Raw genomic sequence first — 15,789 nt, 5'->3', positions numbered from 1 at the left:
GATAAATACATATATGCCATAACATAACTTTTGTTTTGTTTCGATTTGCAAGCAAACGGAAGGCGGGAGGGGGGAAATGTAAAACATAAAATAATTGTATCTAGAAAATGGGTGAATCAATATTTTATATGCTCTCTTCATACACATAGATATATATAATATACAACAATTACGATTACAAAAAAAACACGACACGACATTACATGTGAGTGTGGAGAACAGAGCGAAGAGCGCCGTGGAGGGGGGCGGAAGGCGTGTGGTGGACGAGTGATCAAAAAATTTGATTTGTAGAGGTGTTGGGGTTTAGGGGGGCGGGGAAGGCGGGGCAGGCGACAAGAGATAAATTTCTATAATGTATGCGTTAAATATATTATTTATATTATATGTATAATCGTATATATATATATATGCCTTGAATGTATTTGTATGTGTGCTTGTGTCTGTGTGCATGTGTGTGAGGGCGGAGGTGTGACGCGTGGGACTTAAAGAACTAGAAAACATCATCCATCAGCAGCATTATCAATATCCGTTATATCCGTGTCTGGATAAATTCTTGCATAAATTAATAATTTCTTAGGAAAAACACACACAAAAACCCTGTACTCAAAGCATTCTTACATATATACATATACCTAGGCGTATATATATGTACTCAGATATTGTAATTGTTTTTAATTTATATGTTATGTTGTTAATTTGAATCGGGTTTTGTCTGTCATCTACCTGCCTTGCCACTAGTGAGGCAAACGTTTTTTCTCGGCTCTTACTTAGTTTCCAGTTGCTTGTTTGCTTTTTGTTTCATTTCTATAAAGTATTTGTTAGTAAATGGTGTTTTGGTGTTCTATCATATTGTTACAGTAATTATTTGCAATAAAGACGACGGCATTCTAGGAATTAGGAATTTATGCACAAAAGCAATTAATTATTAGTTCAATGCTCCTCTCCTCCAATGCTTCCTTTAGTTTTCTTCTTAATAATGCTTCCTCTGAATTCTTTCTCTCTCTCTTTCTGTTTCACGCTCTGTTGCGCCTCCATCTCGTTTCTTTCTGTGCCGATTTTCGAAGCCAACTATCTCTGTGGATGGGTGCTGGAGCTTGCGACTCCATGTGCCAAAATACAATGTGGTTGATTGATTGATTCATTGATTGTCTCTCTGTTTGTTCAGCCTAGTATCTGCTGTTGTTGAACTGCGAACTGATCGCCGTATTGACCGCTGATGAGGCCGCCTCCTGGACATGCTGATTGCGCAGAAACTCCGTGGTAAACTCTGCCTGGGCCTTGGCCATGCTGGCCCCAGTGCTGCGATAGATCGTGTGTATCTTGGTGATCATCAGTATATTGGCCACGGCCACGGCCGTGAAGCAGAATGCAACATTTAGCAGCAATATTCCCACAATTATACCCGCCGCGTTGCCATCAAACTGAGAGATGGCCGTTATAAAGCCGCAATAGCCCATCTTATTAAAGCCAACGGCCTGCACCACCGAATATATTGTTTGGAAGAAGTAAATGAAGAAGAAAACCATGAAATTGAAGCTCGAATCGTTGCGGAAGGCCTTGTACGCGGGCCGAAACCTATCAAGGGGGAGAAAGATACAGATATTTAAAAATAATTTTACAGAGCATATATCGCACAGCGGCACTTACCAGCAGACATACGAGGCGGGTGTGAATAGAACTGTGTAGAACAGGGCCAGGAACAGAGTGACAAAATCGCCCGAATGGAACAACAAGATGAGACCCCCAATCACATTGGCCACCAGCGTCATGGTATAGACTGCGCGGGGTAGAGAGACAGGGAGGGGATGGGTGGAGGGAACCCGAGATTAGCAAACATTTCAGGTAACCGGCAGAAGGTATGCACTTTTTAAAACGAATCAAATCTATAAATAATAAAACGTACATACATATATGTACGTTCTATTATGGATGACTAATCCCGGTCGGTCGATCGGCTGGCTTATCAGCAGCTAACGAAAAACGCCATATAATACTCACACATCCAAATGTAGTACAAATGCTTCACCAGTCTCTGAAACTCTGGGGGTATCTCAACTTCAAAGTCCTGGTAGAAGCACGGCTTCACACAGAAATTATCCGGCAACGGGGGCCAGTTGTTCAGCTGTGGGACATTTCCTTGGAGCTGCTGTTCGCGACGATCCAACTCGGCAGCCTTGCGGTCCAGCTCTTCCTGCCGTCGCTACGTCGATGCAAAGACAAAGGGAGAGAAGAATTATCAGCATTATGTTTGCAATTCATTGATAATCGTTGGACCCGGCCCTAAGCAACGCCCACATATGGCAGCCCCAGAAATGCAACCGCAAGCGGAGAATGTCTACAGTGCGTACCCCTAGATTATCTGCGGGAAAAATGACTTTACAAGATCCAAGAACAATTTCGGGACGGATGAGTTTATCACAAAACAAGACGGTAGATAACGACGGATACGTCTTTATCGGGTGTGTTCTGCAATTAAACATTTCCTCGCATGATCCAACAGATAGGCCCGTGGCGACCCTCTATGAAGAGCATTCACTGTACATTCCGCATTCGAAAAGCGTTCGTAACGCGAAACCGTCGTGTGCCGGTTTTTTTCTTTTAATGTTGTTGTCTTTTTGTCTCTTGTTTCTACTGATCTAGCACGCACTCACACACAGATCTGTTTCCCACACTGGGGCACGCACGTACCTGCAGTTCCTCAGAGGTGATTTGTATGCTAGTGCTTGGCGCCGAGGCGCCCAGCGAACTGGTCTGTGGGGGTGGAACGTTCTGTGAGAGCGGCTGAACGACGGCCGCCGTGTTCGTGGAGTTGATTTGAAGCTGTGGCTTGGCCTGCTCCTCAAAGGGATTGTAGTCCTCCAATGAAACCAAGGCAGCGCCAGCCTGACGTCTTGCCTGCTGTATGGCGGGATCCTACGGGTTATAGGACATATAAGAAAATTAAACATATGCGACGGTGTCGTCGTTGCAGCACTCACACACCCACGCATGCATGAACTCACTCACTCTGTGATTGTGACTGTGTTTGTGTGGGTGCGTGTGTGTCGGTTGGAATTTTCATTCCGGACTTACCGCAAACGGATTGTCCAGATTGGGCTCGCCAAAGGGATTTTCATCAAGACCGGAGCCGGACATGTTCTTAGCTAAAGATGATTAATTGCTTGCTTCAGCTATGACCAACGAAAACGCACTCGAATTCTCACTTTTCGCTGTGTATATTTTCGCTGCTGCTCGGTCAAAGCTGTGTCATCAATAGCTGCAGGTCTATCGATGGTTGCTATCGATGACTTCACTTAGCGATGGTAAGCAAACAATTAAGAGATTATGGCTGTATATGGTGTAATATATTGCCAGTTATTTTATATCTATTTTTCCATTTAGGTAAATTTTAGAAAAGCAATGCTTATTCCTTTAAATTTTTTATTTACTATTCCTAGAATTTACGTTATGTGGATGAATCACATCCGTTCAGGTTCAAATGAACAGGTTCAGGAACCAATTGCGTCAGCTCCGCCTGAACTTCAAGTGATTCCGGCACCGGCGCCCATATTGCTGTTTCATTAACCGCTGCCCGCGACTTCAATTCGGTTGTGCATTAATCTTTCTGCTCTGCGCCTGTAGAACCAAATCCTTGCCTAAAAACATGTCGAAGCCTGCCTACAAAGTTGGTGAGTTTAAAAATAAATGCCCGAGGAAGCATTGCTTCTGCTCCCGGCAACAGGCACATCTGTAGAAGTGAGCGCGCGAACCGAAATTCCTTGTCCATGTGCTGCACCGCACCGCACTTTGCACATGTTTCTGAGGTTAAAGAGGAGCGAGGCGAGCGAACAGCCTGCGCACGTTGTTGCCAGGCTACTAACACATCTTCATAAATATTTGCTTATCTTCCCCGTATCTCTGCCATTTTTTACACGACAGCCGATATCGGTCTGGCCGAATGGGGACGCAAGGCGATTATCATTGCGGAGAACGAGATGCCCGGCCTGATGGCCTGCCGCAAGAAGTACGGGCCGTCCAAGATCCTGAAGGGGGCTCGCATCACCGGCTGCCTGCACATGACCGTCCAGACGGCGGTGCTCATCGAGACCCTCGTGGAGCTGGGCGCTGAGGTAAGATCTGCCCCCGTTATACCCTTTCTTATCTTCGTTTTGTTTACGCACAACAATCGATTGGCCGAAAAACAATAGTTTCTGCTTCGCCGGGGGGCAAGTTCAAGGCGCAACCCAAAGATAAGCAGGGTCAATGGGGGCCCTGGCTCTCATTGATATGGTGATGCTTCAGTATTGTTATTTCCTCTGACTAGACACTTTTGTACATCCACACTTGGCAACGGCTGCTGTGACACCATCTCTCTCCCTCTCTTTTCCTCTCTTGTTGCAGGTCCAATGGTCCAGTTGCAACATCTTCAGCACACAGGATAACGCCGCGGCTGCCATTGCTGCCACCGGTGTGCCTGTGTACGCGTGGAAGGGTGAAACGGACGAGGAGTACATGTGGTGCATCGAGCAGACTCTGGTCTTCCCCGATGGCAAGCCCCTGAACATGATCCTGGACGATGGCGGTGATCTGACCAATCTGGTGCACGAGAAGTTCCCCCAGTACCTGAAGGACATCAAGGGTCTCAGCGAGGAGACGACCACGGGTGTCCACAACCTCTACAAGATGTTCAAGGACGGCCGCCTGGGCATCCCGGCCATCAATGTCAACGATTCCGTGACGAAGAGCAAGTTCGACAATCTGTACGGCTGTCGGGAGTCCCTGATCGATGGCATCAAGCGCGCCACAGATGTGATGATCGCCGGCAAGGTGTGCTGCGTCGCTGGTTACGGTGATGTGGGCAAGGGCTGTGCCCAGGCTCTGAAGGGATTCGGTGGACGGGTGATCGTCACCGAAATCGATCCAATCAATGCCCTGCAGGCCGCCATGGAGGGCTACGAGGTGACCACAATGGAGGAGGCCAGCAAGGAGGCATCCATCTTTGTGACCACCACCGGCTGCCGCGACATCATCACCTCCGTGCACCTGCTCAACATGCCCGACGATGCCATCGTTTGCAACATCGGCCACTTTGACATCGAGATCGATGTCGACTGGCTGAATGCCAATGCCAAGGAGAAGGTGAACGTGAAGCCCCAGGTCGATCGCTACACCATGCCCAATGGCCGTCACATCATCCTCCTGGCCGAGGGCCGTCTGGTTAACTTGGGCTGTGCCCACGGCCATCCCAGCTTTGTAATGTCTAACTCCTTCACCAACCAAGTGCTCGCCCAGATCGAACTGTGGACCAAGTCCGCCCAGTACAAGGTCGGCGTCCACGTCCTGCCCAAGGTTCTCGACGAGGAAGTGGCCAGTCTCCATCTGGAAAAGCTCGGCGTCAAGCTCACCAAACTGACGGAGAAGCAGTCCAGCTATCTGGGTGTGCCCAAGACGGGACCCTTCAAGCCCGACCACTACCGCTACTGAGTAAACCCAGTGGAGACACAAATAGTTATCCAATTCTTTTAAATGTTTTATTCTTTTCTTATACCGTTTTTTTTTTTAAATACTGATCCGCCAAAAGCTCCAATAAAAACCCATCTCACGTACACTCTCCAGCGAGAAATCCACCCCAACCAAGTAACTGCTTATTCTCTATCCCCTCCAGGGTTAGGCTCATTAGTTTTCCTGATTGCCTTGTGCGCCTGCGGGTTAATCGCATCTGCCAGATGTCTTCCGCCTAAATTTATATTCTGTTATCTGCTAAGAGCACGCCTGAGATTCAGTGAGTCAGCTTATTTTTATTTGGAGAAAATAATTTTTATCAGCATCAACAGAGCTGAGAGGAGAGAGGGTATTCAAGATTAGAGGTGGCCTGGTCGATAGATTTGGCTCTCGATTGTTAGCCGGTTTTCGGGCTCGGCTTGTCCCGCTCTGGCACGCTCAGATGGACGATCGTACAATCGGACAGCATCTAGTCATCTCTGTCTGGCTGACTGCAAGTGGGGGATTACAGTTGCAATTGCAGGTGGTAATATGTGTGCTTTTAGTGCGTTTCGCTTTTCCATTAGATTTACTCGCCGCCCAGCTCTCTCCCAGATCCGACCTGACTTGTAGCGTGCGAAAGATACTTGCATATATTATATAAAGATGGCCTCACCTGTGCTGAGATGGATGTGGCTGATGCTCGCCCTGGGCCTTTCGCCCATTGCCATGGCCTGGATGGCACACTTTCGGCCATCCAGCCTCACGCTGCGCATGGAGAAGGGCGATCGGGTGTCGCTCACTCTGGAGAACGTGCCGCCGTCAACGTTGCAGCGCCCCCAGCGATATGTCTTCCGCCTGGAGAGTGCCGCCAATGACCTGGCCAGTGTGCCCGAGGAGAACTCCACCATAGCAGTAGATCTGTTGAATCCGGACACACGAGACTGGACGGGCGACATCCAGGTGAATGCCCACTTTCTGGGCGAGACCAAGATCACAGTCCGTCTGTTTGACAACATGTCGAACAGCAGCCAGCTGCCGACGCAGGGCAGCAACGACAGCACGCTAGACGTGAAGGTGCAGCGGCCGAGCCGTGTGGTGGATCATGTCTTCATCGGCTCCATCGTCCTGCTTATGTCGCTGCTGTACATAAATTTTGGGGCCGCCCTCAATCTAGATGTGCTGCGGGGATTGGTGACGCGACCAGTCGGTCCCTGCATCGGATTCGTTATGCAGGTGGTGGGTATGCCGCTGCTAAGCTACGCTCTGGGAGTATTCATATTCCCCGAGGCCCCGGCCATGCAGCTGGGCCTCTTCTTCACGGGAATCTCGCCCAGCGGCGGGGCATCCAATACCTGGTCTGCGGTGCTGGGCGGCAACATTCATCTCTCGGTGCTAATGACAACGGTTAGCAATGTGGCCGCCTTTGTCACGATGCCGCTGTGGATTTTCACACTCGGACAGCTGATCTTTGAGCGGGCCGGGATGCAGGTTCCATACGGAACGATTGCCACTTACTGTGCCTGCCTCATCATACCTCTGCTGATGGGCTTGGCTGTACAGAAGCGTTCGCCACGCCTCACGCGAGTTCTCGTGCGCCTGTTGAAGCCCATCTCTGCCTGCCTCATCCTGTTCATTGTGATATTTGCGATCATCACGAACTTTTATCTATTCTATCTGTTCTCCTGGCAGGTGAGCCGCAATTACAACCACAACTCCATCGAGATCTGTATAATAGCTTGTTCCTTTCCCAGATTGCTGTGGCCGGCATGGCCCTTCCCGGACTAGGCTACATTTTTGCCTGGCTGGCTGCCAAGCTGCTGCATCAGACCGCCGCCGATGCCCTGACCATTGCCATCGAAACGGGCATACAGAACACGGGCATTGCCATCTTCCTGCTGACCACCACGCTCGAGTCGCCGCAGTCGGATCTCACCACAGTGGTGCCCGTGTCGGTGGCCGTGATGACACCGCTTCCCCTGCTCGGCATTTATCTCTACAATCGCTGCTGTCGCCCCAAGCCGGATGAGGTGGCTGCAGGAGAGTCCCAGCGCATTGTTTGAGGGAAATTCAACGGCATTTGTGTATCTTTATATTTGTTTCATTCATCCGATTGTACATATCTGTATTATATATATACATATCTTTTACATAGCGGCTTGCAATGGTATGCCGCCGAAGAGGTAGCTTTATAGGCCAAGCCGATTGTTATACTATAGAAAATATCTTAGTGATACGATTATTCCACACTCTTCCACGTATTATTTGATAATAAAGAAACCCTCATAAAAGTATCAAATGTACAAGAAGTCGTAGTTGATTTTCGTTTTAATTATAAATCGATTTCCCTAAGATGTAATCGACATTTTTTAAAATTGGTATAAAACGGCCTACACGCAGAGTGTCAGAGGTCATAATGAAGGATTGCAGGAGCTAGCATGTCATTAACAGACTCGAAAAATAATTCAATGAAGTTATACCAAATTTGATTAATTAAGGATTCTTCTTCATGTAAAGATATTCTTTTAACAAATAGAAAAAGTGGAAAAAGCCCAAACAATTGGTGAAAATTGTATATAAATGCCCAACAACAAATCGCAGAAATAGACGATAGAGTTAGGCGTGCCTCGACACCAAGATACCCGATGATCAGTTTCAAAACGAAGGCTGTCTTTTGAGACCGTAGCCTTAAAGTGCAGGACCTAAAAAATATCATTTGCTTTTCTCCATTATGATGGATGCACTTTGCATCCGCTAAAACCATTCTTCAGAGTACTTTTTACTTCTCTGAAATGTGTGTGTTTGGGGGCAAATGTCAATGATCTTGAATCTCTCGAGAACAATTCTTCTTGACGGCCAACTGTTCAAGCAATGTTGAATGTATCTTGGCCCCTTTAATGACCAAAGATGCCTCTATCTGCTGGTGTACGGTCATATGACAGCAGTGCAATAGCCAGTGTACGGAAATGTTCATGCGTTGATTCCATTTTTCTTCAAAGATTAATTTTTCGTTTATCGTTAGATGATATTAAAATGCCAAGCTTTTGAAATGGAAGTGGCGATGGCCAAACTAAAAATAACCAAGGCTATAAAGCTACTGTATTTCTAATCCCTGATCCAAAAGGACAGAACGACAGGAAAGAAATTAGAAGTAAGCTAGTATAGTCATCAACGAATCAATCTTCAATAAAGCTAATCATCCAACAAATATAACAAGGGGATCACTCATTCTGCACATGTGTTTCCAATTTAAATGAGAAGTAAAACCATGATAGAGGCACATGTGCATCGACATTAGGATGCCAGTACTCAATTCTATTCCAAATGAAAAAATGCAAATCTAAAAGCAGAATTCATATGCGAATACAAATTTTAAAAAATAGCCCGCTGTATTGTTTTACTGCGTAAATTATCTACATATACGTAAGCCACAGATAGTATAAATAGAATTCGTTTACATTACATCATTTACATTCATGAACTCCAGAGGCGCGTATCATGGCCCTCCCATGGCCATGGTCAAGATCGAAGGAGCCTCCTCGAGTATCGTCGGCTGGCAGCAGGCGAGCGCCTGCAGTATCTTGAGCAGGCCAAATACGGTGTTTGGACCGAGATTAAGCTGCCGGAACGCAAAGAGCAAGCGCAAGTAGTTCACCGAATCACCACTGAGATTCACTCCAGTCAGCATATTGGGCATCAGGTTGTAATAGTTGATCAAACAGAAGACGCGCTGCAGATCGGGCCCGCTGATGGTCGCCACATAGCTGGGCTCCAGTCGCTTCTGGCTGAGAAATGCACGCAACGGTATGCATAGTTGGGTGGTGGAGGCCTCCATTTTCTGCTTGAAGATCTCCTGCATCATCTGGATGAGTTCCACGGAGAGTCGGGGATGATCCGACTCCTTGCCACGACGCAGATACGAATCAATCAGCTTCAGCTGCCACACATCCGTGTTGTTGGGCATGGGTTTCGTCACGTGCTGCGAAACAGAAAGAGTGCAGAGAGTCAATAGAGAGCCGACTCTGGGCGTCAGCTTCTGGGGATCACTTACATCGAAGAGGGTGAGGTAGACGGGTAGCAGATGCATACGATCCTTGACCACCGCATTGTAGAACAGCAGGATCAACTGATGACGTTTCACCAGTTCCTCGTGACTGAGCTGCGTGCCTTTGATGTCCAGGCAGCGACTAATGAATGGCTTTACCAGCACCTCCGCCTCGAATCGCTTCAGATCGTTCGTGTCGATCTGCCAGCAGATGCTTTGCTCGAGGGTCAATGTCTGGGCGAGCATGCTCTTCAGCCGGTCCGGGTCCTCCAAATGAGAGAGACAGCCCGTCCGTTTCTTAATGTCAATGGGTGCACTCATCTCCAGGGCCTTCTCCAGCTGATGCCAGTTGCGCGACCTCTCAAAGCACACTGGCCAGTAATTTTCATCGTCTACGATCACCTTCTGCAGCGTACTCAGCTCTGGCAGGATGCATGGGGCAATGGGCAGGCGTCGCAGCTCACTGGCGCCCACCTCCAGCACCGAAATGTTGCACAGACACAGCTGATGGGTGTCTATGTCCCGCGGAAGAAACAGTCGCGGCTCCACAGCCAGCACGTACAGATGTCGCAGGGCCTGAAGATGATAGCTGAAAAGGAACAAAAGGGATTAAGACTACTCCTTGATAGTCCTCGATCCCCGTCTCACCGATTGTCATTGCTGTGTATGGGGAACTTGGGAAAGAAGGCGCACACCAATGCCGCAATCGATTCCGGGGTCTTGGCAATGGTAAAGCGTCCCGCGCCCAGAAAGAGCAGTCCCAGCGACATATGTATGGCCATATGAGAGCCGTACGTGATGTGCGGATACTGCGGACCCACGCGCGATCTCAAAAACCGTATGATGCGCAGTATCTCACAATTGCCAGAGCCGGCAAATACCAGGGAAATGGCAATCAGCAGCACCATCAGACAACTCTCGACGGTGGTGCGGCCAGCATATTCGCCCATGGGTGTGCCAGGGAAACCCAGGAATTCCTTGATGGCCGCCCGCAGAGTGGCAAAGGCCACCGAATTCTCAGTGCCCGCGTATTTCAGGCCAATACAGAAGGCGGCACCAGCCACAATGTTGCAATATGCCTGACTGCCGAAAGGGAGAGACAAATGTGGGATATAAAAACGGGAAGAGGAATCTCTGATGACTGCTTACGTGATGGCCTCATAATCCACATCTCCATCCTCTGCCTGGGGCTCATCATCGCGCATCGGCATCCGCAGATGAACGCGAAGATTCGCAGGGAATTGCGCCTGGAACCATTCGTTGTCCGGTAGTACATTTTCCCATAGAATCAACCCACGGGCAATGGTGCGCAGCAGCAGAAAATCGGGCCTCACCATGTCCAGCAGGTAGCGCGAATCCGGTGGCTGCATCCATTCGGCAATCGCTGTATTCCCCGAATTGAAGAACATCAGACCCAAGGCCAGAGTGGCGCCCGGGGCCGTCACATCGATATTGACATTCTCGCCCTCGCGCACTTGGAACGAGGCCAGGCGGTACTTCTCCTTTTGGGAGCCCGTGATGGGACGCTTCACCCCACCCATCATATAGTAGTGGAGCGTATCCGGCAGCTGGAGATCCCTGAGACCTGCGGGCGACTCACCCTGCCCGAGGGTTACCAGTCCCAGGGCCAGGCCTGCTGTCATAGCATAAGATTCGCGCTCCACACAGTTCTCCATCTCGGGGCCGGGCGGACGACCAATCTCCTGCAGCAGTACCTCGGCAATGTGCCGCTTGGCCGAGCCCTGATAGAGCATACCAATCCCCATCAGAGCAGCCACCTGTGTGCTCTGTGGAATGTCCAGTTCCATGGCGGTGGCTGGGAGTAGGGCCTCCAGATGAACGCTCAATAGCTTGGTGATCTTTGTGTCCATGGTGCCACGATGGGCGGCTGAAATGCCCAATAGGAGGCCCACATTGGTCATCTCATCGCACTTCACGAGGTACTTGTAGACGCTCATGAAGGACAGCGTTTTGAGGTGTCCATTGAGGCCGAGGGCCATGAGGAAGCCAGCATGTTCCAGGGCATTATTCGCCTGAGCCTTGGGCTTGTTGTAGACGATCCACGTGGAGTCCACATCCTGCGCCTGGGGTGAGACCTTCAGGCCGGTGGCGACGCCATTGTGAAACGATGGCCACATGCTCATATTTGCGGGGAATTCGATCTGCTGCATCTCGATGGTGGTGCCCTTGTGCGGCTCACGGCCAACCAGACAGAGCTTCGGCATGGGCACGCTGTCGCTGGGCTTCGGCAGTAGGGTGCGCAGCGTGAACATGCCACGGCCCAGAGGCAGGGTCATGGTGCGGGCGCACAAAGCAAACAATTGCTTCTCCTGCTCCTCGATGAACTCATGATCGCTCGTCCCGGGGGATTGGTGCACCTCGATGGGCACCGGCTCGGAGCTGCTGAGCAGGCGACGCACCTCCTCCACTCTCATGTCGTCCGGGAAGCGCAATCTTAGCAGTTTCGTGTCCATATTGTCCATATCATCGTGCCGCAGATTCGCATCCGGCTCTGTGGTCATCCACTCCTGCCCCACACTCATGGCACACCTCGCGGACAGTGAATCCTCCTTGTAGAGACGACCGCAGTGCGGCTGCTCGATGCTCTTCTCCAGGAATGCCAGCGTAAAGTGGGAGGCCAATTCGGGTCGCAGTATCAGATCATAGGCGGACATGCTGCTGCTAATTGGCGGCGCAACGCGTGCCTCCTCCAAGGCATCGGCCACAATCAGATGCACTGCAGCCGGAAATCGCTCAATATCCTGCCGCTTAAAGCGCATGGCCAGCAGCAGTTCCAGCAGCTGATGATACTTGGACACACCACCCGTTATCGTGCGCTTGGGACGCTTTGGATAGTTCGATTGAACGGCCTCCGGAAGCTCGAGCAGCTGCCACCAGTGCTTGATGCGCTCGGGTCCGTGCAACACCAGCGACAGCAGTTGCAGCATGTTGCGACTGCGCTCATTGATGCACTCGATGAAGCTGTAGGGCAAGACCTCCTCGCGGGCCATCAAAATGTGCTCCATCTGGCCAAAGACACTCGGCGTGGGCACTCGCAACAGCTCCTGGTGCTGCATCATGGCCCCGTGCTCGAAACTGAGCAGCGATAGCTTGCTGGTCTTGTGCGTGAGCTCGGGAAAGTCCAGGACATAGTGCAGGACATAGTTATCCAGCTGCATATCGATGGCCATCTGATGTAGGAACTGCAAAACGGAGAGAGAGAGATGTTCAAAGACATTCTGTGAGTACCGGCGATAAGGGAAACAGTACACACCCCTGCCAAATACGACTCGGCCGCCTGAAAGATCACATCCAACTTGAGATCCTCATACAGCAAATGCAGGCTATAGAAGATGGCGGGTATCATCTGAAAGAGCGGGGCGCTCATGTCCACGCTGTAGCTGTGGCCGTCGCTGCCGCATGGCGCCAGTGTTGTCTGCAGTAGCAGAAACTCCCAATCCTCGTCGGTGTACTCCTCGCAATCGTTGTACTTTCGCCGCTTCTTTGGCTCATTCTGGAGGTTGGCACTCAAGCAATCGCCGCCAGCTCCTCCGCTCTCCTCTGTCTGGGGTGAATGGGGCACTGGTGTGGCACACCGGCCATAGGTCTCCGACGTTTCCATATCGGGCGCCGCTGTGCACCCCATGAGTGCGAGCAGCGTACTCCGAAAGATCTGCCACTCTTGTTCACTGCTGAGATCACGGGACCCCGGCGGATTGCGGGCACTGTACCAACGGATGATGAAATGCAGAAACTGTGTGGGATTCAGGACCTGCCGCAGCGTGGCAATGCAGCGTGTCACCAGTCGTGTGTCATTCAGCAGCGGCAGGGCGATCCGCAGCATTCGGCCGGTGGCATAGACAAGGGTCAAACGATTACCCGCCGGATCACGCAGCGCCTTGCAGATATTGTGCGCCTGGCGGGGCGTATAGCAGACGACCTGTGGGGCAATGGGCGACAGCATGTGCAGCTCCTCGTCAAAGCCGGCCAGATCTGAGGGTGCCTTGGAGGGCAACAGGCTGCTACGACGCACATCCTCAAACGAGCTTCTGCTGGTGGTGGCCTTGGCGCAGCCCCCTCCTCCTGTTGCTGTTGGCACAACCTTGGGCGTGACCATCGATATGCTGGGCACACTGGAGGCAAGCAGCGGTGTGATGTGCACCTTGGAGATGAGCACAGTGCCCGTGTAGAGGATCAGACTGCCACCAGGATCCAGGACAGCAATCATATGCATGCGACTCAAGCCCACAGCATCCTTGGCCGGCAGCGTAGAGGCCATGGTAGAGAGCTGGACATCGGTGCTGCCATAACCCGTGATCCTCACCATCTGCAGGCGGCAGGAGCGGGCCAGTAGATAACACATGTACGTCTGACCCACCAGATCCGTGTGAATAAAGCCGCGCGTGGCCATCTCGCAGAAGTCGCGTTGTCTGTGGGAGGCGGAAACCCATTTATTCCACTTAAAGAAAGCCGAACAGGAAAAATTAAATCACGTACCTGCCATAGGTATTCTCTGTCCAAATATGCTCCAGACACATCTCCGGCTCGATGGGCTTGGCGGGCTTCACGTGGCTCATCTTGCGCATATCCTTGGCGGACATCGACTGACCGAAGCTGCTCTGCAGCTGACTGAGCGGCGTGCCCAGGGAGGCACGACTGAAGGCAAGAAACAAAGATATATTAAAAGCGAGCTCTCGGATTGGCTGGGGGAACCACTTGCTTGGTCTGGCCGAGGACGCCGCTGAACGACTGCGATTGGCTGAGTCCAAACTTGGAGAGATTGTGCCCCAGTGGGGCGTGTGTATGCGCGCCCCCAGTGGTCGTTGTGGTGGTATTCCTCCCCAGAAACCCAGAGACATTCGGCAGCACTTTCGGCGTGGCTGGAAGAAAGAGAATAAAATCGAATTCTATTCTAATTCGAATAAAAACATGGATTTGGGACTCACTTCCTGTGGCCTTGGGTGTGCTGAAGCTGGCGGCACTTGACGATCGTGGCCCGATCGTTGTATGCCCCAGATCCTGCTGCACAAGATTCACTTCCTCGGGCGTTACCTTTCGCAGGCGCGTAACAAAATGCTTGAAAAACTTTGCATCGTAGAGCAGCACCAGATCGGAGTCTTCTGTCGTATAGATCACACTGTATTCGGGTTCTATCACATAGCCGGTGGCATTGGTGCATGTTTTGAGGACCACCGGACAGGCCTCGTGCAGCGGATGGGACATGGAGAACAGCCGCGGCATGGGTATCGAGAGATTCGAGATCAGAGCATTGTCTGCGTCCTTTTCCAGCAGCAGGCCGTGCTTCGTCTGCCACAGCTGGGCGACGGGAAACTCGACGCTGGCGAGGAAATCCTCGCCATCATTGCAATAGACTCGCATGGCATCCGAGTCCATCACGCAAATGGCCTTAAGGCTGTCGTCGTCCGACTCGATGGTCGCCTTCAGCTGGGCCAGGCGGCCGCGTACGAAGGTGCGGTTCAAGAAGCAGGCAAACTTCACCGGAAAGTCGGTGGTGAAGCACATGCGCTTGTAGACGCCATCGTCCGCGTCGCCGAGGCCCTGGGTCCATATGACTGTGTTCTTGTTCACATACAGCTCCTCCTCGTTGTTGACCATGTAGTCGCACATGGGCTCCTCGCGATGATCCATATCTGGGCTCAGCAGGTGTCGCGGCAGCGAAGACAATTGGGTGGCAGCGGCCACCTTGGGACCGCATTTCTTTGCGTGCTCAATCAACTGGGTACGACGATGGGTACGCTCATTGCTGGCCTCGTAGTCGTCGTAGATCTCGCGTATCGACCAGAACTCTTGCGGCTCCTCGGTGACGCCGCCGGCGGAAATGTTCACGTTTTGAAGACGCTGTAGCAGAAAATGCTCGGTGGGCTGGTATTTGGACAGCGGCTGATCCGGTGGACCGGGATGCTCTTCAGCCGCCTGACGACCACGCGGAACGAATTCCCGTGGCGGTTCTGCGACGGCTATCATCTCAGAAAATGCATCCAGATTTGCAAAGTTTACAAAAAAAATCCCGCGAACGAGCGCCGATTTTCCGCGAATAACAATTTCAATTCGCAATTGGTGTGACCGCACACTTGTGACCGGTAAAATATGCACTGTCCAGTTATAGCTGAATTTGTAACCTATAGATTAGTACTCATTTTAAATGGCATGCTAGGAAAATCAGGTCCTATAGCATATACACAAGTGAAGAAAAAAAATCAACAAATAAATTGCATTTAAATATGATATTTCGGTGCAAATACCTATCGCACCCAATGCATCGC

At 50.9% G+C, this 15,789-nt stretch overlaps 4 protein-coding genes across 4 annotated transcripts; 2 read left to right on the top strand and 2 right to left on the bottom strand.

Annotated features, from left to right (window-relative positions):
- Positions 1-839: 839 nt before the first annotated feature.
- LOC6597619 (secretory carrier-associated membrane protein 1) lies at positions 840-3,243 on the bottom strand. Its single transcript, XM_002022721.2, has 5 exons — positions 3,073-3,243; positions 2,689-2,913; positions 1,999-2,200; positions 1,648-1,777; positions 840-1,575 (listed from the first exon to the last, which is right to left on the bottom strand). Exons 1-5 carry the CDS (start codon positions 3,133-3,135, stop codon positions 1,167-1,169), a joined length of 1,029 nt encoding a protein of 342 aa, XP_002022757.1. The 5' UTR covers positions 3,136-3,243; the 3' UTR covers positions 840-1,166.
- A 321-nt stretch (positions 3,244-3,564) lies between these two features.
- LOC6597618 (adenosylhomocysteinase) lies at positions 3,565-5,612 on the top strand. The gene is made up of 3 exons (XM_002022720.2): positions 3,565-3,668; positions 3,919-4,109; positions 4,381-5,612. Exons 1-3 carry the CDS (start codon positions 3,644-3,646, stop codon positions 5,461-5,463), a joined length of 1,299 nt encoding a protein of 432 aa, XP_002022756.1. The 5' UTR covers positions 3,565-3,643; the 3' UTR covers positions 5,464-5,612.
- Positions 5,613-6,034: 422 nt separating this feature from the next.
- Positions 6,035-7,761, top strand: LOC6597617 (P3 protein). The gene is made up of 2 exons (XM_002022719.2): positions 6,035-7,152; positions 7,215-7,761. The coding sequence occupies exons 1-2, from the start codon at positions 6,127-6,129 to the stop codon at positions 7,521-7,523; spliced, it is 1,335 nt and encodes a 444-aa protein (XP_002022755.2). The 5' UTR covers positions 6,035-6,126; the 3' UTR covers positions 7,524-7,761.
- A 1,066-nt stretch (positions 7,762-8,827) lies between these two features.
- LOC6597616 (anaphase-promoting complex subunit 1) lies at positions 8,828-15,614 on the bottom strand. Its single transcript, XM_026993099.1, has 8 exons — positions 14,452-15,614; positions 14,226-14,385; positions 14,003-14,161; positions 12,780-13,935; positions 10,655-12,708; positions 10,154-10,588; positions 9,512-10,094; positions 8,828-9,439 (listed from the first exon to the last, which is right to left on the bottom strand). Exons 1-8 carry the CDS (start codon positions 15,488-15,490, stop codon positions 8,957-8,959), a joined length of 6,069 nt encoding a protein of 2,022 aa, XP_026848900.1. The 5' UTR covers positions 15,491-15,614; the 3' UTR covers positions 8,828-8,956.
- Between the last annotated feature and the right edge of the window lie 175 nt (positions 15,615-15,789).

This window comes from Drosophila persimilis, unplaced genomic scaffold (genome assembly GCF_003286085.1).
Source record: "Drosophila persimilis strain 14011-0111.01,24,50 unplaced genomic scaffold, DperRS2 tig00000804-arrow-arrow-pilon, whole genome shotgun sequence".
NCBI lineage: Eukaryota > Metazoa > Arthropoda > Insecta > Diptera > Drosophilidae > Drosophila > Drosophila persimilis.
The sequence above is the reverse complement of the archived record's forward strand: the minus strand, read 5'-3'. Positions and strand labels throughout refer to the sequence as shown.